General features: G+C 49.3%; 5 protein-coding genes across 5 annotated transcripts; 3 read left to right on the top strand and 2 right to left on the bottom strand.

Annotated features, from left to right (window-relative positions):
• Positions 1-41: 41 nt before the first annotated feature.
• Positions 42-1,429, top strand: TRUGW13939_07234 (uncharacterized protein; the record flags this gene model as incomplete). The annotated part of the gene is made up of 6 exons (XM_035490376.1): positions 42-135; positions 186-354; positions 407-450; positions 501-669; positions 743-1,209; positions 1,263-1,429. 6 exons carry the CDS (start codon positions 42-44, stop codon positions 1,427-1,429), a joined length of 1,110 nt encoding a protein of 369 aa, XP_035346269.1.
• A 362-nt stretch (positions 1,430-1,791) lies between these two features.
• Positions 1,792-2,325, bottom strand: TRUGW13939_07233 (uncharacterized protein; the record flags this gene model as incomplete). The annotated part of the gene is made up of 2 exons (XM_035490375.1): positions 1,792-2,226; positions 2,299-2,325. 2 exons carry the CDS (start codon positions 2,323-2,325, stop codon positions 1,792-1,794), a joined length of 462 nt encoding a protein of 153 aa, XP_035346268.1.
• Positions 2,326-4,270: 1,945 nt separating this feature from the next.
• On the top strand, positions 4,271-9,717 carry TRUGW13939_07232 (uncharacterized protein; the record flags this gene model as incomplete). Its single annotated transcript, XM_035490374.1, has 3 exons — positions 4,271-5,490; positions 5,549-8,924; positions 8,980-9,717. 3 exons carry the CDS (start codon positions 4,271-4,273, stop codon positions 9,715-9,717), a joined length of 5,334 nt encoding a protein of 1,777 aa, XP_035346267.1.
• A 762-nt stretch (positions 9,718-10,479) lies between these two features.
• Positions 10,480-12,473, top strand: TRUGW13939_07231 (uncharacterized protein; the record flags this gene model as incomplete). Its single annotated transcript, XM_035490373.1, has 3 exons — positions 10,480-10,660; positions 10,765-12,379; positions 12,455-12,473. 3 exons carry the CDS (start codon positions 10,480-10,482, stop codon positions 12,471-12,473), a joined length of 1,815 nt encoding a protein of 604 aa, XP_035346266.1.
• Positions 12,474-15,827: 3,354 nt separating this feature from the next.
• On the bottom strand, positions 15,828-18,438 carry TRUGW13939_07230 (uncharacterized protein; the record flags this gene model as incomplete). Its single annotated transcript, XM_035490372.1, has 4 exons — positions 15,828-16,662; positions 17,120-18,001; positions 18,050-18,225; positions 18,277-18,438. 4 exons carry the CDS (start codon positions 18,436-18,438, stop codon positions 15,828-15,830), a joined length of 2,055 nt encoding a protein of 684 aa, XP_035346265.1.
• Positions 18,439-19,085: the final 647 nt, after the last annotated feature.

Raw genomic sequence — 19,085 nt, 5'->3', positions numbered from 1 at the left:
CGTCATCCCCGCTGTCATCAAATTCACTGTTGATATTTCACATGTCTACGATGGAAACCACTACTGCTAGTCGGTCTCGCAACCTGTGGAGTGCAGAGGAAGACAGCCTTCTTCGACGTCTCGTCGAGTCTCATGGTATGGAAATCCGGCAGGTCTCTCTGGCTTGTATCGTTGACTGTGTGTAGAAAAAGACAAAGTCGACTGGCGCGTTATTGCCTCGTTTCTCCCCGGCCGCAACAACAAGGACTGCCGCAAGCGATGGCACTATCGAGTGTCAGCGAGCATGAATCTCGGACCCTGGTCACAGACCGAGGACGAGCTCTTGAAAGTCGGCATTCAGCGTTATGGCACACAGTAAGTTCCGGCTCTGTCTCTGTCGATGTAGAGTCGCTAACACCATGTCTAGCTGGTCCCGAGTGGCCCAAGTCGTAGGCACCAGGAATGGCGATCGTAAGTTTTGACGTTGATGTGGGTGAAGCTGAAAACTAATTCGTGAACAGAATGCTTTAAACGGTGGAACGATGTTCTCGACCCAGGTATAGATCGTAGCCCCTGGACGCGCGACGAAGACCGGATGCTTTTGCTTGCCATTGGAAAGTACGGACGATCGTGGAAGCAGATTGTCGACACTTATTTTCCCGGCCGGACTGGACTGGATGCAAAGAATCGGTATGTTCTTATTCCATGTTCTTATCGCTGTTCTCTTGTGCATCGTACAAACTAACACAAATCCATCTTTCAGACACAGACAACTGACTCGGAAGCGCAAGAGAGAGGAGAAAGTCGAGAACAACAGCGAAAGAGCCCCAGAAACACCAGCACCACCAGTGCTTTCTATGTCCCAATCCCCAAACCGACAACAACAGGCCCCAGAATACGTATCGGCACCAAAGTACAACCCTGCCGCTTCAGTTATGAGACTAAACACCCAAAGTACAAACAGCTTGCTTGCTCCACGATCATCTCCGCAGTCCGACGAGCGTCTTTTGTCGGCTCAGTCATGTCCTGATTGGAACTTGACTCCTGATACGCTGCTGAGCCCGCAGCTACCTACTACACCTTATAGTTCGGGTAGCAACTCGTCATTCAGCAATGCGGGCGGCAGTATGTCTGAGTTGAATGAATATTTCCCGCAGCATTTAACACCGGCCTTGCATGTGGAGCAGGCCAGCGAGCTGCTGACGCCTGTCTCGGATGCATCGCTGATTTGTATGTTCCACCTTTTGTTTCTAGTCTAAATTGTCCAAGCTGACGGTGCCCAGCAAGTTATCCCTTTTTCATGCAAATGCCAGACGGCCACGCAGCTGGCGTTCAACACCACCAAAACTACATGGGCGTGCTCGACCTCAGGTCAGACACAGCGCCGATTCGTCCTATGTCGTCACCACGTATATCTTACTGGAATCCTGGATGGAACGTAGCTACTTAGATTTAGTGTTGGGCCCTTTCTTTTTTTTTCCTTTAATGAGACATGGTTTCCTATCTATACCTGATAATAAACACAACAATATAACTCCCGGATCTTGTGGATTTTTGTTTGGGGTAGGAAGATTTTGGCAGTGTTTGTAAGCTTGAATGAATCATCAACTGATATCTTCATTATTCTGTATATCAATATCTGTGCAATGTAACGAGTAATTCAATGTTCATCTAGTATCCAAATACACATATATATATATCCATGTAAATATCCTCCTTGCGGGAAATGCAACACCAAACGCCAAAATGCGCCCCTAGCAACAATCTAATATAAACAATGCTATGATAATAATAAAAAAACAAGCATGCTAATCACCGTACTTCTCTCCTCCTCCGCTCCTCCTCCTCATCATCGTCACTACTATCATCCATAAACCCTTCTTCCAAGTCCCGACTCAACCGATCCTGGGCCTCACTTGTACTCCGTCGCCTTTCCAGTGCCTCGCGCCGCGCCACAGTGATATCCATGGCCGTCATATGCTCCCCTTCTTCCTCATAGATGCTGATTGCATCGTGGTTGTCCTCGGGCATCCCTCCGCGCCGTCGAAGCAGGCTCCAGGACGACGGAAGAAAAAAATGCATCAGCGAATCGGCAACACGCTCGCGCAGCGTCAGCGTATGCGCTGATATGGTATTCAGCGGCAGATAGTGGGCATAGCGTTGGTGATAGCGGCGGAAAAAGGGGATGATCAGGTAGCCGAACAAGAGGTAGATGCTGAGCGAGATGAGCGCGGGAACGGCCAGAGTCTGTATTCAACAAGAAGGTTAGAACATCGTTATATGGGTCAAAGAGAAGTGTATGTTAGTATGGGTTATCACCTTGACGAGGTCCAGCGACGAACCCATTTCGTTTTTGTCAAGTCGGCCGTTTCTTGACGGGACGATCAACGGATAAAGCGTACTTTAGTACCACGATGCACGACGCACGTAACGCACGTCACATGACCTGTAGATAGCGTCAAATGGCTTCGAGCCTTCCTTCCTTGTTACAATTATGATTTTTCTTTTTCTTTTTCTTAGTCAAAAATAAAATCAATTACTAGCTATCTGGGCCTCTAGGCAGACTTTCCTACAAAACATGAAGTCGCGCACGCCAGTGAGGTTACAATCAATGATGGAGACCCACTGACTTTATAGCTGTTAATGGTCCCAGTTTTTAAACTCCCTCTCCCCTCTCGATTCACCTCCCCACCTCATCGTGGAGGCGTCCTTACGCATTGTTGGTACCTACAGATAAGCCATAGATCGAAGGTCTTTTGGTGCAGCTGTCAATATATATCATATCAAACCCTCATACTATACTCATCCTTATTGAAGTACCATCTGGAAGCCATGCCGGACATGGAGTTCACGTTCCCTCAGAACGTGCCGCAGCTCGAGACCCATGGGCTCACTGACGAGCAAGTGAGAGAGTCATCGAGCATGAGGCACCTTCACTGAAGTGCTTCAACCTGTCGAAAACCGAAAGGCTCGATATCAAAAGACCCGCGCCGAAGCAGTAGCCCAGGGCATCGATGTGACAGAAATAAACAGCCACGATGAATTTTGGAAATGCGATCCAGAAATATGCTACCATATCCCCGATCTTTGTTGTGTAAATAACCTGTGTTGCTTATAGACAAATATATGCTGACTAGACCAGTTTCTCTGTTATGCAGCTGTTACAGCTTATTGTTAATTACTAAAATATTCTTTTATTGTACCCTAAATAGTACAATAAAAATCCTATTTTCTATTAAAACAGGCTTGCTATCTAGTTTCATATTAGTACTTTCTATAGACTGGGCTATTATTTCTAAACGTAAGACGTACCTTGAAACTACCAAGTACGTACTGTTTGAACGAGACACGATAATACACGGCTTCGCCAGCCGCAGCACTGGTTCGCCCGGTAAGTTTGGTATCCAATGGTATTGGACTGGTACCGGAATTCTCAGCCGCTACCACTCCACCTGGCACCTGCAGATACTAGACAAAGATATTTATTTTTTTCTTCAAAAAAGAGCCGATCAGATGTTCCATGACAGTCAAGTGTATAGCAAACTCTCTAAAAACAACTGATTAAAATATTACACTGGTGAACCCCTAAAATCTACTACATTTTCCACAGAAATAGATATTTTTATATATAATATTCCCTTTCTATAAGCAACTTGTATGGAAAAGTGAAAAGAAATTAAGCAATAGGCTAATAAAGAGGATTTCAATTTTAATGCCGTCGAGGTTTTGCTGTATCTGCAAAACATGAGATCGAGCCCCTTAGACAGCTAGCGCTCCACGTGACCGGGCTAGGCCAAACACGGGCAGCCCCACCGGGCCAGGGCCAATTCGTCCCTGGACTCCTGCGGTCAGGCTGAACACGACGATCTTGCTGTCTGCGACTTCTGCTTGAACATCACAAGTCGCTAGAAACACGCGCTTTGCCGAGGACCAGCAGCCAGCAACCCTGAGAACCCTCTCGCCTGTCAAAGCGAACCCTACAGCTACCGCCTTCCCTTTCGGGGCTTCCCGCGGCGGGTCTCCCAATGACTAGCATTGGCACACGCTAGCCCGATCGACAAAGCACCACTCCATCGCTCGGTTCAGGGTGAGAGAAGCGCAGGCGTTCGCTATTATTATCATCATCCATCGTCGCCTTGTCGACAACTCGCCCTCGGCATCTCCTACACTCCTCCAAACCCGCGATCCACACGATTCGGGATCGTCTTTTCGGACCAGCTGTCAGAGGGAGATTTGGGCGCCCCGACAACGCCTCGCCCATGCTGTCTTCTAAACGTCCTCCGCTAGCAAAATGCCCACCACAGCATCCGTCCCCGACAAACAGAGACAAAGCGCCGCCAGCAAGTCGTTCTTTGGGAGAAAACTGCACAAGGACAGGTCGGGCGACGACCGGTATTATGAGCCAGGGAGTGGCGCGGCCACCCCGGCAGCAGATACACAGTCTTTAGCCGGCAGTATGGCCGGTTCTCGCAGTTCTCGATACTCCAAGAGAGGCTCGATAGGCTCTTTCGACGCCGACGACGGCTACGGCGCTTTCCCGTCGAATGCCGGCATCCTCACGTCGATACCATTTGACAATATGCCGTCCGACTCCAAAACCCCCATCCCCGTCGAGTATCTGCCTAAGCAAGATCCCAACGCTCGCCGGGAGCCTTCGCCTAGTCATCTCGCCAAGGGCGCTGCCGACTTCCACCAATACCCTATCTGGGATCCAAAAGCTGTTCCCAACGCGCCAGCGCATGTCAGTGGGCCTCGTCCGCCTCCTCATGCTTCCAATATGACTATAACTAGTAGTTCGAGTGGTGACCGCGGAGCAAGATATCAGCAGTGGGGAAGACCTGGTAGCTCTGCAGCCAACACCGGCTTCAGTTACACTTCATCCTCTACAGGTGACTCCTCTGCCAATTCGAGAACGTCGCTAGATCAGACCAGCATCTATTCATCCCATTCATCTGCCACTCGAGGCTCTTATTTTTCCGACAGCAATTCCAACCGCACTCTCACGAACCCGTACTCTGCTGGAGACCGAAATCCAAACTTAGCCAGCGGCCCGTCTACGAGCCGCAATTTGAACGCGCAACAGGCATACCCGCCACCTCAGCAGCCACCCTCGCACATGACACCTTCCTCGTCCCACTCCTCTTTAGGCCCAGAGTACTTATCGCGCCCTAAAGATGATCGAGTCGTCGACCAGCTTTTCCTCGAATTGATGCAGAAACGTGGGTGGCAGAATCTGCCTGAGCAGGCTAAACGACAAATGCAGGCGTATCCCGCATCGAAAAAATGGACCCTTGTTCACCAAGATCGATTGACTGAGCTCCAAGGCGAGCAAAAGAGACGTCATAATGCTAGGCTGACTCATGGATATGAAGGAAATGCCTCCAGCAGTCTCATCGGCCGAGCTGACGAAGAAGGTAGCCCGGAGTGGTATGTCAAGAAGGTCATGGACGATACGATAACGTCGAAGCAATTGGCCAGTTTAAGTGTCAGTTTGCGAACGCAACCCATCAGGTACGTGACCCCAGACATCACAATTGATTTCCAAACCTCGGACTAACCCGCCTTGTAGCTGGGTAAAGGCTTTTGTCGAAGCCCAGGGTCAGGTCGCCCTGACCAACGTGTTACTGAAGATAAACCGGCGCAAAGCATCCGGTCCAGCCGGTTCAGCTACGTCTGCAGAAAAGGATCTTGAACGCGAATATGACATTGCCAAATGTTTGAAAGCTTTAATGAATAACAAGTATGGCGCCGACGATGCCCTGACACATCAGCAAGTCATCGTCGCCCTAGTGAGCTCGCTCTTATCACCTCGACTGCAAACTCGAAGGATGGTCAGTGAGGTGTTGACCTTTCTTTGCCATTGGGGCGAGGGGCAGGGCCACCAGAAGGTGCTCCAGGCACTTGACCAGGTCAAAAACCACCAGGGAGAGACGGGCCGTTTTGATGCCTGGATGCGCATTGTCGAAGTCACCATCGATGGCCGAGGAAAGATGGGCAGTCTCGTGGGCGCCAGTGAGGAATATCGGAGCGGCGGCGTGGGTATGGAGAACTTGCTCATGGAATATGCCGTTGCGACGATGCTTCTCATCAACATGTTTGTCGATGCACCGCAAGAAGACTTGCAGCTACGATGTCACATTCGTGCACAATTCATATCATGTGGCATCAAGCGCCTGTTGACGAAGATGGAAGGGTTCCAGTATGAAGTTATTGACAAGCAGGTCGAACGTTTCAGAGAAAACGAGGCTATTGACTACGAAGATCTTCTACAGCGTGAGGCTAGTAGTACAAAGGATAGCATTGAAGGAGAAGTAAAGGACATGAGCGACCCCCTACAAATCACCGACGCCATTGGTAACCGCATAAATGGCACTCGAGCTGGAGATTACTTTCTTTCAGCGATGCAGCATATGCTCCTCATCCGAGAGAATTCAGGCGAAGATGTGTTACGCATGTTTCAGTTGGTCGATGCCATGCTTAGCTACGTTGCTATGGATCGCCGGTTGCCAGATTTGGATCTTCGCCAAGGCTTGGGCTTTACGGTACAGAATCTATTGGATAAGTTGCATACCGATGCAGAGGCCAGGCATGCCTTCGACGAGTCTCTCGAAGCTCGCCAAGTAGCAGAGGCTGCTATTGCGGAGCGCGATGAGATGAAGGCGCAGATTGAGCTCGGTGCCGATGGACTGGTTAAGAAATTACAAAAGCAAATCGACGAACAGGCCAGCGTTCTTGAATTGCAACGCCGCCAAAACGACTCACTCAAATCAGAGCTCAACGATGTCCACCGTCTTCGCGCCCAAGAGCTCCAGCGAAATGAATTGGAGACACGAGAACTATACCTCATGCTACGAGACGCACAGGACATTGCTGCATCCAATGCAAAGAAGACGGTAGACGCCAAGTTGGTTGAAACTGACACGTCTCAAATGAGAGGTATCCTAGATCGTGAAAAGTTGCTGGAAAGACTCGAGCGCCAATTAGAGAGGACAAAGACCCAATTCAAGCTCGAAGGCAAAGTCTGGAACCAAGACGGACCCTCAGATCGTCTAAGAGAACTTCGCGAACAAATGGACGGAACAGGTGTCGTTGAAGAAGAATTCGAGCAACAAACCCGTCGAACTCTGACCAGCAGCACATTGGGATCTGTCGCTCGCAAGAAGGTCCCTGGAAGCGAGTCGGAAGAGCATCTTCCTGAATTGACCGAAAAGGACGAAGAGACAGTTAAAGAACAACAGCCTGTGAAGCCGTCCCTAGAATTTGAGCGTTCACGCATGCAAGCTTTGCATGCTACTGGTCTCCTCGGAGAGATTGCGGCAAAGGTTTATAGATACGACGATGATGAAGCGGAAGATGCCGAGAAACCTAAACCTGAAGAAAAGGAAGTTGAAAAAGAGCCCGAAAAGAAAGAAGAAGCTCTACCTACTGCTGCACCACCACCACCTCCTCCTCCACCACCTCCTCCTCCACCACCTCCGCCGCCGCCACCGCCTCCTATGTCTGGTGGTGCAATTCCTCCGCCCCCGCCTCCTCCCCCGCCTCCTCCTCCGCCTCCAGGGTTTGCTGGTGGTATTCCTCCCCCGCCTCCTCCCCCGCCCCCAGGATTTGCTGGGGGCATTCCTCCTCCTCCCCCGCCTCCTCCTATGTCCCCGGGAATTCCACCGCCTCCACCAGGTCCTCCTGGTGCACCCGGTGCTTGGAGAGGAAATTACTTGGCTGCAAACAACTCATCATACAACGCGCCACCTTCTATGTCATCAATCAGGCCTAAGAAGAAGCTTAAGGCACTTCACTGGGACAAGATTGACACTCCTCAAGTTACAGTTTGGGCTACTCATACTCCTACGACCGAGGATAAGGAGCAGAAGTACACTGAATTGGCTAAGAAGGGAATTCTCGATGAAGTGGAGCGTTTGTTCATGGCCAAGGAGACTAAGATTTTAGGTGGTGGACCGTCTGCCAAGGTTCGAAAGGATAAGAAACAAATTATCTCCAATGAGCTTTCAAAAACCTTCCAGGTTGCCTTGGCAAAGGTTTCTCAGACGCCTGTGGACGAGCTAGTACGCATGATTATCCATTGTGACAAGGAGATTTTGGACAATGATGTTGTTATGGACTTTTTACAACGTGACGATCTTTGCACTATTCCTGAAAACACTACCAAACTCATGGCGCCATACAGCAAGGATTGGACGATTCCTGATGCGGCGACTACAGAACGAGAACAGGATATTTCGGAGCTTACTCGGGAAGATCAGATCTATCTCCAGACTGCATTTGAATTGGGTCATTATTGGAAGTCGAGAATGCGCGCGTTGGCTTTGACGCGGTCCTATGAAATCGACTACGATCACATCTCGTCAAAAGTCCAACAAGTCATCAAAGTCTGCGATTCTCTCCGCGACTCAGTGACTCTGATGAATGTTCTCGGCCTGATTCTCGATATTGGTAACTTCATGAACGACGCCACCAAGCAGGCACAGGGTTTCAAGCTGAGCTCCCTGGCTCGCCTGGGTATGGTGAAAGATGACAAGAACGAGACGACGTTTGCAGATCTCGTTGAGCGTATCGTTCGTATTCAATATCCCGAATGGGAAGGATTCCAAGAAGAGATTGCCGGGGTGGTTAGTATTCACAAATTGAACATTGATCTTCTTCGACAAGATGCAAAGAAATACATCACCACCATCAAAAATGTCCAGTCGAGTCTCGATTCAGGCAACTTGAGTGACCCGAAGAAGTTCCATCCTCAAGATCGGGTAAGCCAGGTTGTGCAGCGGAGCATGAAGGAGGCAAGACGCAAGGCAGAGCAGATGCAAATATTGCTGGATGACCTGGGCAAGACTTTTGATGACATTATGATCTTTTTTGGTGAGGATAATACAGACGAGAATGGCCGTCGCGACTTCTTCAGCAAGCTCGCATCATTCTTACAAGAGTGGAGAGTAAGTTCATTTTCATTTGGATATAAATCAAGCTCTAGACTAACAAAATAACCAGAAATCCAAAGAGAAGAACGTTTCGCTGGAGGAGAACAGAAGGCGAATGGAGTCTTCATTGGCACGCAAACGCGTCAACCCTACACTCAGCAACGGGGCAAGCAACGAGAGCCTCATGTCACCCACGCAAAGTGGCGCTATGGATTCTCTCCTTGAGAAGTTGCGCGCTGCTGCTCCTCAAGCGAGGGACCAGCGCGATCGCCGTCGTCGTGCCCGTTTGAAAGAGCGACACCAAGTCAGAGTCGCTTCCGGCCAGCAAATACCCAACCTTCAGCCGGGCGAAGACGAGGAAGGAGAAGGCGAGTCGACAATTAGCGGCCAAGATGATAGCTCTCACTTGAACCCTCAGGAGGATGAAAATGCTACAAACCAGGAAACCCAGATTTCCGAGGGAGAAGACATCGCCGACAGAGCTGCCAATCTGCTACAAGGCTTACGGAGTAATATGGACGGAGACGAAGAACGGGCACGGAGAAGAAGAGAGAATGCGGAAGACGAGAGACGAGCTCGAAGAATGAGAATGAGGTCACGAAACATGACGAACGGCAGCAAGGATAGTGCTGACGGGTCTCTGCCCTCGATCAAGGAGCCAGCCTCACCGGGCGAGGCTGATGATGATAGCTCTGCTCAACCTATGTCGACTCCTTCCATTGTGGTTTCACAATCCACCGACCATGCCGAAGGTGAGGCAGCAGAAGAAGGGTCGACGCCAGATAAGCCTCTTGAAATCTCGGATTGATACGATTTATTCCCTCGATGGAATTTGTCTCCATGACAAACACTTGTTGTTGTTGTTTTATTTTCCCTTTCTTTGTACATCACTTGGCGGCGCCGTTATTTTGTTTCGTTTTGTTTGTTGTTCTTCGGTATATTTACATGATATCATGTTTCTTGCATTTGGAGCCTATTCTGAGCGTCTACTTGATTGACGGAATCCCCCTTTTTTTTGTCTCCTCGTTCCAGCCACTGGATGACTGGACCGAATAAATCAGCACCATACAACATACATTTCTTCGTACATCTTTCTGATTATCTCTCGGTTTTTTGTCGGCTCAATCTGCATTTAAACCGACTCCTTTTTTCTTCTCTCGTTGTGGTTCTTTTTTTTTTATTGTATCTGTTTGGGAAGTCTAAACTAGTATTGCATTACGCTGTACATATAATGTCTGATCATGGGAATGCTGGGATAGAGCAGGAGACTATCCTGACTGAGCCAATATAAGGTGGTCGTTCGACGTTTAATAAAGAGGTCACGTGGTGTGTTTTAAGCAGTAAATTAATTGACTCCGCATTCCGAGCTTATCGATCTCTCAACTTGTAGTCAGTCCTTGAAACATCGAGTCGGCCGTCACTCACTACCTTTTTTTAAGTTTTCTTTTTTTGTCCTATTGCGCATGCGAAGATTTTTATTCTCGATCCCAGCTAGGGGTGTTGTCCTTCGTCATAATAATGGGCCTTTATCAAATTCTTGCCGCGTCGGGCAGATAACGACAGCTCCGAGATGCGTTTCATGCCATCAGCGCGACACACACTCTGTGACGAGAAAGGGAATCTTTCAAAAAAATTTCCACACCTCGACAATCAGATACAGCAATGGATATTCCACGATTTATGCGCTGTCAACAGCGCCGGGGCGGGCTGCCATTGCAGTAATTCGGCTATCTGGACCGGCGTGTCTGCATGTAAGAAGATCCTCCCTCTCCATTTGGATATAGCAAAGGAGATCTGACGTTTTCTTTCTTTTTTTTTTTAAAGATATATCGCTCATTATGCCCCCGAACGCGAGACCCCAAACCCCGGACTGCGGCTTTGCGAGCATTGTACGATCCGTCGCAGGAGACGTCTCAAAACACAGTTCTGGATGCAGGAGCGCTGGTGCTGTATTTTCCGAGTCCTCGGACAGCAACTGGCGAAGATATACTCGAATTGCATGTGCACGGCGGACCAGCGATTATCAAAGCGGTGCTTGCAGCGATTGATAAATGCAACAATAACGACCGCGGATCAATCCGATACGCAGAACCCGGAGAATTCACGCGCCGCGCTTTTATGAACGACCGTCTGGATCTACCGCAGATCGAAGCATTAGGCGACACACTGCACGCAGATACAGAACAACAGAGACGGCTGGCGGTACGAGGCGCGAATAACGCGTTATCCCAACGTTATGAACTCTGGCGCAACGAGCTGCTCTATGCGCGCGGGGAGCTAGAGGCGTTGATCGATTTTTCGGAAGACCAGCATTTCGACGAGTCGCCCGCGCAGCTTGTTGACTCTGTTGCGGCTCAGGTGCGAGTGCTCCGGCGACAGATCCGGTTTCATATTGAGAATGCGTCCAAGGGGGAAATGCTGCGCAGTGGAATCAAAGTCGCGTTGCTTGGAGCGCCGAATGCGGGCAAAAGCTCGCTGCTTAATCGAATCGTTGGCCGAGAGGCGGCAATTGTGAGCACAGAGGAAGGGACGACGCGAGATATTGTGGACGTCGGGATTGATCTGGGGGGTTGGTACTGTAAGCTCGGAGACATGGCCGGTTTACGGTCATCCAAGAGTGGTGGTGGTGGTGTTGGCAGTGGTGGCATTATCGGTATTGTTGAGCAGGAGGGCATCCGGCGCGCAAAAGCACGCGCTCTCGAGTCGGATGTTGTCGTTGTGGTGCTGTCGGTTGGCTCATCGTCATCGTCGCCGACGATGCTAGCTGTTGACCCGGAGCTGTTGGAGGCGGTTCAAGCTTGTCAAAAACAGGGCAAGCGGCTCATGGTTGCTATTAATAAATCAGACAAACTACCAGCGCACAGCCGGGAGGAAGTTGTTGGCAGGCTGATCGATCATGTCAGAACTTTGTTCGCGGGAATACCGGCCCACCGGGTTTTCTCCATCTCGTGCAAGGAGTCCGAAGACGAGTCCGGGCTGGTTGTGGCAGATCCTGGGCATATACAAGCATTCCTGCGCGGACTAATCACTACGTTCAAGGAGCTTACAACAGCAGAAGGACTGGGAGAAAGCAAAGAGGCAAATGATATTTCATACTGGGAAGACTCGCTGGGAGTAACGCATCGACAACGCTCTAATTTACAAACATGCTTGCAACATCTGGAAGACTTTCTATATGATACCAATACCGACACCGCTCTATTTGCCGAAACCCACGCTGATGCTCTTGATGAAATCCAAACCGAAAGGCAAAAAACACTATCGAAAACGCCGTCTGATGATGATGCTGATAAGGACAATTTCGTTCATAAAAAGTACACAGGTAATAATACAGTCGTCAATATGGAAACAGAGGTAGACATCGTGACAGCCGCAGAGCATCTGCGGTCTGCAGCAGAAAGTCTAGCGAAGATCACCGGGCGAGGAGAAGGCGGAGATGTCGAGGATGTTCTAGGAGTGGTGTTTGAGAAGTGAGTCTTTTTTTTTTCAGCAGCTGGCGATCAAACCCTAACCAAATATCAAGTTTCGTTGCTGACAAGGGCTAGGTTTTGTGTTGGCAAGTGATGCTGCTGAAAAAAAAGGAGAGAGAGATCATCTCGCCGGTCCTTCTCCGTCGACATCAGACGTCCTCGTGGACACCGTTGTATCCTCCGCGACCTCGCATTGTGCCGTGGTGAATGCCCTGATGACGAGAGGGCGAGGGAGGCGAAGGCTCGCTAGGTGGAACGTTGTAACCGCCGCGGCCCATTTTTGCAGTTGGATAGACGCTGGGTTGGGTTGGGTCTGTATATAATATGTTGTGTATGATATGTGAATGTTCAAGTGTTGTTTGTTCAATGTTCAGTTGTATCCGCCGCGGCCCATAAGATGAGTGGATGTTAACAGTGAGTTGAGACTGATATAACTGAGGCTGTATAGGGACAAGCAATGTACAAGTTGGATGATGGTGTTGTATATCAAGGAAACAAAACTCAATTCCAGTGGGGGATCGACACGAAGTATTTATAATGGCGGCCCTCGCTGCTGACTGAAGGAACTAGCACCATGCACCGCCTGAAGAAACGAGAGAGAACAAAAAGGGTCCGGTCAGTATAGCTCGCTGAAGAGATGCGGCGCTCTCACTGCCCAGGCACCAGGCACCGCCGGGGCCAATCGCCGCCCCACCAAGCCTCGTTTTGGCACATGGTGGTGTAAGCTAAATACGGTAATCATTATTATTGCTGTTATGATTATGTGGACGTGCCGTCTGTTTGTATTATTACTCCGGTATAAAATCAGTCCGGTGGTGGGTGCAAGAAAGCGGGCCCGCGAAGTTGTGGCTTGTAGCATAAGATTAATTAGTAACAGGCCTGTTTGAACTTCTTGGCTTGTTCTCGAAGACTCGATTTTTCCACGTAATTATTTGCGATCACTAATTACTATTTGCTGTGAGTCAGCGTGAGTCAACGGTTGCCTGAGGGCCTGCTAGGCTTCAACAGAATGCGCGTATCGTATACTAATACCGTGTTGTTTTACAGATTCTCTGCATGGATGCATGATGACTGCCACGTTGCGGGTTGATGATTATAATCATCCGATTTTCGACTATTTGGCACTATTCTCACTAGACTCTAGAGGCAGTCAGTGGTCACTACTATGTATATCACATCGAGGTTCTCGGCCGCGATTGGACGGGCCTAGTAAAATTGAATCATCCCGGAATTGCCAATCAGCAGTGCAGCACAGTCATCCGGGCGCGATTCTTCTAGAAAAGACTAGAGCAACTTAATTTAGTCCTGCATGCCCACTTTGGTGGCTGAATTCCGCAAATCCTTGGCTCTTGGGCTGCGAAGGGAGTTACGTGAAGCAAACTAGCCGTTTGTTGGCTCAGCGAAATGGTTGGTCCCGGAGTGTTGGAATGCTGCATATTACTTCGCAGGACGTGGGACGTAGATCGGACGGCTGATCTACTTGCAGGTCTTGGTCTTACTACCACGTACTTACTACAACTGCGTATTAATAGTACGTTACTACGTATCCGTACTGTGATGCAGCCAAGTCCAGCCGCGTGGAAGCCACGTTTCCCGTTTTAGTAATCGGTTTCGCACCAAACATCTTTGTCCAGGAGGGTAGAATGGATACATAGTTACATGCTAAATAATTCCAAGGTGAATTTGTCTACCGTTTCACGGCTGTTTCTCGGCACGTAAACGGTCTCATTAAACCAGTCCCACATCTCAGCAATCCGAGACAAGACCAGATCCATCCAATCTTCGAAACAATAAGCAACAATGAGTCAACCGGGAACCCACCTCTCCTAAGCTTCTAGACCGTTTCTAGAAACAGTAGTGCTATTCGTATTCTTATTAGCTTTACACAGCCATGTGTAACAGGACGGCAAATTTTTTGAATCCCGAGAAGCCGGCCGGCGGGCGTAATCCATACGAGCTGTCAAACGCAACGGTTGTGCATAATACTCCGTATACCAACTTACTGGTTGTACCGAGCCATCCCGGTGGCGGAACGTTTTTGATAATCACCTTGATCCAACTAGACAACTTAGATTCTGACAGGACGGTAATGCACGGATGTGACTCATTTTCCCGTTTCTATGCTTTTTTTCCCCCTCTTTCTCTTGTCTTCCTCAGCCGGTAAAGCCGAGACAAATCGGGCCGAAACCAAGACTTTTTTCTTTCTGTTTCTTTTGTGCAACCAGTTACAACCTGCAACAAGCGAAATAATAATAATAGATCTCCGAATATTAAAAAAAAAGGGCATCTACCAACCATATCCCCTGTGTGTATCAACACCGTTTGACGGGCCGGGGATGTTTCTTTCATGCAAGTTTTTCTGCCCCCCTGAACTCAGCCCTACGAGGATGCGAGGATGCGAACGGAGGGGAAAAATAATGCATGATGCATATCCTACTTCTGGAATCTGCATGCATGCAGGGCCATCTGGGGCGGTGCGCAGCCCTGTTTGCCCGGTTGCCCGGTTTGTTTAGATGGCTTGGTGACGTGGTGGTGTACGAATAAAAAGCCATTACCCAGAAACATTTCCCAACATACCTGAAAGACATCAGTTGACCTGTTAAAAAAAAAGAAAAGAAAAGAAAAACAATATAAAAGTTTAAAAAAAGATTACAAACTAAGAAGCAGATGGGCTATTCTCCAATATCATTCGTTACCCGCAAACGACTCCTGGTGGGGTCCAAACCTATCAGCTGACAAACGGGCATGCAGGTGTGTGTTTCTTTTAGCCCTTGACAACCTTGATCATTCAGGTCGCAATCAGCTACCAGTATGGGAGCCAACTACGTAGGATGAATTACTACAAACGGGATGTGCTCCGGACTCTCGGGATAGGTGCCAAATATCGCGAGCTAGTTACTTCTTGTAACCATTATGCAGTTCGGCTGAGTAAGATGGGATACCACATCAGCCAATAGCAATAACGGTCAATATATACCGATCAGCCTTGACGTTGGTATGCGTTCCTGGATTTTTTTTCCCCCTAGAAGTCTTCTAGAATATTACCACCGTTCTACAGCATGCATGACTCCATAGTACATGCGTAACCGTAACAGTAGGTGTAAAAAAAAGGTTCCCGTTTGCTAATTATAGATGGACCCGCTCGGGAACGGGCCGAGAGCCAAAAATAGTTATCCGTGATAAACTTTCCATATTAAGCTTCATTCAAAGTCTCATGGGTTTTTACTTTTTAGGCTTTTGTTACATAATATGTCGTCACATTAGTCATGGCCACGTTTTTTTTTTTTTTTTTTGAAATGAGTAAAGATTAATGAATAGTAATACAGCCACGAATTCAATGTCCTGTCAAGCTTCCACAGGAACCCTTAGTACTAACGCTAACCAACACACTCGTAAAACTTGTCTCACAAGACTGGCACCCTGGACCATTCTCTCGAATAGCTTTAGATCAATCCACAGTTCCATTCTTGAGAACCCGCTTAATCAGATCCAGCTTCACCGAGCCACGCATACGAGTGCTGCCCCTCTCGTCCTCGTCGCTGCTATCATCAGCCCTTCTAGCAGCGGGTGATTTTTTGTCGTCATACGGAGGCGAAGACGAGACAATGTAGTCAAAGAGAACGTTCATTCTAATCGCTGGGTTTTCAGACTCTTCGGTATCTTCGTTTCCTTCTCGTTTTCGTTTTTCCCTTTTTCTCTTCTCTATCATCATTTTCGAAATGACCTCGGACAAAAACGCCTGTCTGGCACTGCACGCCATCTGAAAGACCATATTATCGTACTCTGACATTTCATCCTCATCAATCATCGTCATGAAACACGTATCCACCAGAAACGTGTGAAACGGCGTCTTTTCTGGAAACAGCGAGCTGAAGAAATGATCCACGGTCAAGTCGTTGAGCGGATTCGTTTTACACCGCCGTTTTTCCATACATTTAATAATCACCGCGTCTTGGAATTGGCGCGCGCCGATACGGCCGCCAAAGAACCACAGACCCCCAAGATCTAGCCATGTGTCGTCGTCGTCGTCGTCGTCATCATCGTCGTTGCCTGCAGAATTCCACCATCGGGGGTTTGAGTCTTCTTCGTCAGGGATGCCTTTTCCTTCTGCCCAGCTGAGATATTTGTTGAAGTCGTTGGGCTTTTCGTCAGGCAGGTGTTCGACCTCGGTGTCCTTGAAGAGATCTGATGTGGCTTGGATAAGCGGTTTCTGAACGACGAAGGGCGTGTCACCAACAAATACAAATCGAGAATCCCCTGTCATTGGGGCGAGTCGAGATTTCCTTTGGGACATGTTGCTTGAGATTTTGAACTGAAGAGAGAGAAAAAGAAAAAGCACGACAGGTCTTAGTCGGGAAGACTGCGTTCTGAGGTTCTCGTGAAAATAATGCACAGACGGTGCAGTGTGCTAAAATAAAGACCAAACATGGCGAGGCAGAAAAATTTTCGGTGGGAGAGTCCTGCTGGTTTGCCAGTGTCAAAGAATTTTGCATGCCGCACCTGGAGAGACACCGACGGTCGTGCTCGAACACATCAGATGAATCCTGTCGTCAGCGGGTCAAAACGTTGAAGCTTGAATTATGTAACATGAATAGTCATATTTCTTACTTTATTTCAGCAATGATGAGCTTTACATTTGATTGTTGCGCTCTACTCCAAATGAAATTTCCAATTAATGTGACGAATCATAATCATTATTCATATATACAAAAACTTCAAACACCTAACTATTTTAATTACTTGCGCTGGCCATAAGCCTTGGTGGCATAGTCACCCTGGTAAACAATCAAATCCTCAGGGCGGTAGTCGTGGCGACCAGAGAAGTAGCTGTCAAGAATGTCCTTGGTACCCTTGGCATAGCGTACCTGGGCATCAATCGAAGTACCAGACATGTGAGGCACCATGGCGTTGCCACCGCCCCATGGGTGCTCGGCATAACGCAGAGGGTGATCCTTGGGCGCAGGCTGGGGGAACCACACATCACCACCGTATCCGCGCAGGTGACCGCTCTTCAGAGCCTCGGCGACATCCTCCTTGACAACGATGGCACCACGGGCAGTGTTGACGAGCCATGAGCCGGGCTTCATCTTGGCAATGAGGTCCTTGTTGAACAGACCGCGGGTCTTCTCGTGAAGAGGGCAGTTGATGGTAACGACATCACACTGGGCGACCAACTCCTCGAGGGTGTCAACGCGGCGAGCACCAATCTCCTTCTCAACCTCAGGCTTCAAGGGCTGGTAGTCGTAGTAGAGAAGCTCCTTGCAGTCAAAGGGCTTGAGGCGGCGCAGAACACGCTCGCCAATTCGGCCAACAGCGACGGTACCGACGGTCTTGCCCTCCAAGTCATACTCGTTCTTGGCGACAGCAGCGACGTTCCAGTCACCGTTACGAACTTGGTCGTGGGCAGGGACAAAGTTGCGGACGAGGGTCAGGATAGTCATGACAACGTGCTCGGCGACAGAGACCACGTTGGATCCGGTGACTTCAGCAACGGTGATACCACCGTTGGTCTTGTTGGCAGCGTTCAGGTCGACGTGGTCGGAACCGATACCAGCAGTAATGGCAATCTTGAGCTTCTTGGCCTTGGCCAGACGCTCAGCAGTGAGGTAGCCAGGGTGGAAACTATCGAGGGTTAGCTTGTGAACCTGACCATCCAGTCGCAAAACTCACGGGGTGGTGATGATGACTTCGGCGTCGACCAATTCCTTGTCAAAGGTCGAGTTCTCGCCTTCCTTGTCGGAAGTAGTCACGAGAGTGTGGCCCTGGTCCTCGAGCCACTTGCGGATACCAAGTTCGTTCTCGGTGGTTCCGAGAAGAGCAGGCTCCTGCTTGGCGTGCTCGCCACCCTGTTGTTCGTGTGAGCTGTGCGACTTGAAAAGGTAATTGAAGATACTTACATCGTAGAGGACCAACAAGACTTTACCCTGTTGGGCAGCAGTTGCGGTCAGCGTACGGATTCCAGAAAAGACAGGCGCCGGCGCCGCCCTCAAGGGACGAGAGGCGAAGAGGGAGGCAGCAGGACGCTGGAATTGACGAAAAAGGGAGCGGGAAAGTACCATTGTGAAAAGATGAGAAGATGTTAGACAGATGAGATAGATAGAAGGTGGTGTTTAAGTATTTATTCCCTGCAGGGTCGATCGAGGTTAGCAGAGGCAGGCACGCGCGGGGAAGGCACGAAGAAGGAAAGGGCCCGATCTAGTGACGCCATCTTTATTGCTCACATACCTTGCACTTTGAAACAACCCAGGGATAGAGAGTATGTGATTGACTAGTGAGACAGAAAAAGGCGAAGGCGACCGCACATTATATAGCAATTCGACCCCTCCTCGATGGGACCATGCCACCACGGAGCTGACAGGCCCAGTGCTCATTTCCTGTTACCCCATCGCAACCAGCTTCTTCCCACCCTCCGCACCCGGCAGTATTATTCAATCCATCCAACTAGGAAAAACAATCCTCGGACTGTGCGGGGGTCCTCCAATAAGCCGGTTTAGTAGTCTTTCCCTTTCCGGCCAGCCCCACCCAGGGACTTGTCCCGAATAGGAAGAACCACATCTGATTCGCCCGATCTGGCCAATACAGACCCGCTGGCGAGAAGCACCCTCCCCGCACGCTAAGCCTTTTCTGGAACGTCCCTCATGAGGGGAAGTGAGGGGGCTCGTGTGCTCTTCTCTCCTCTTTTCTGGTGGTACATCGAAGATACTCA

This window comes from Talaromyces rugulosus, chromosome IV, assembly GCF_013368755.1.
Source record: "Talaromyces rugulosus chromosome IV, complete sequence".
Lineage (NCBI taxonomy): Eukaryota > Fungi > Ascomycota > Eurotiomycetes > Eurotiales > Trichocomaceae > Talaromyces > Talaromyces rugulosus.
This window is presented reverse-complemented; position numbering and strand designations above follow the sequence as displayed.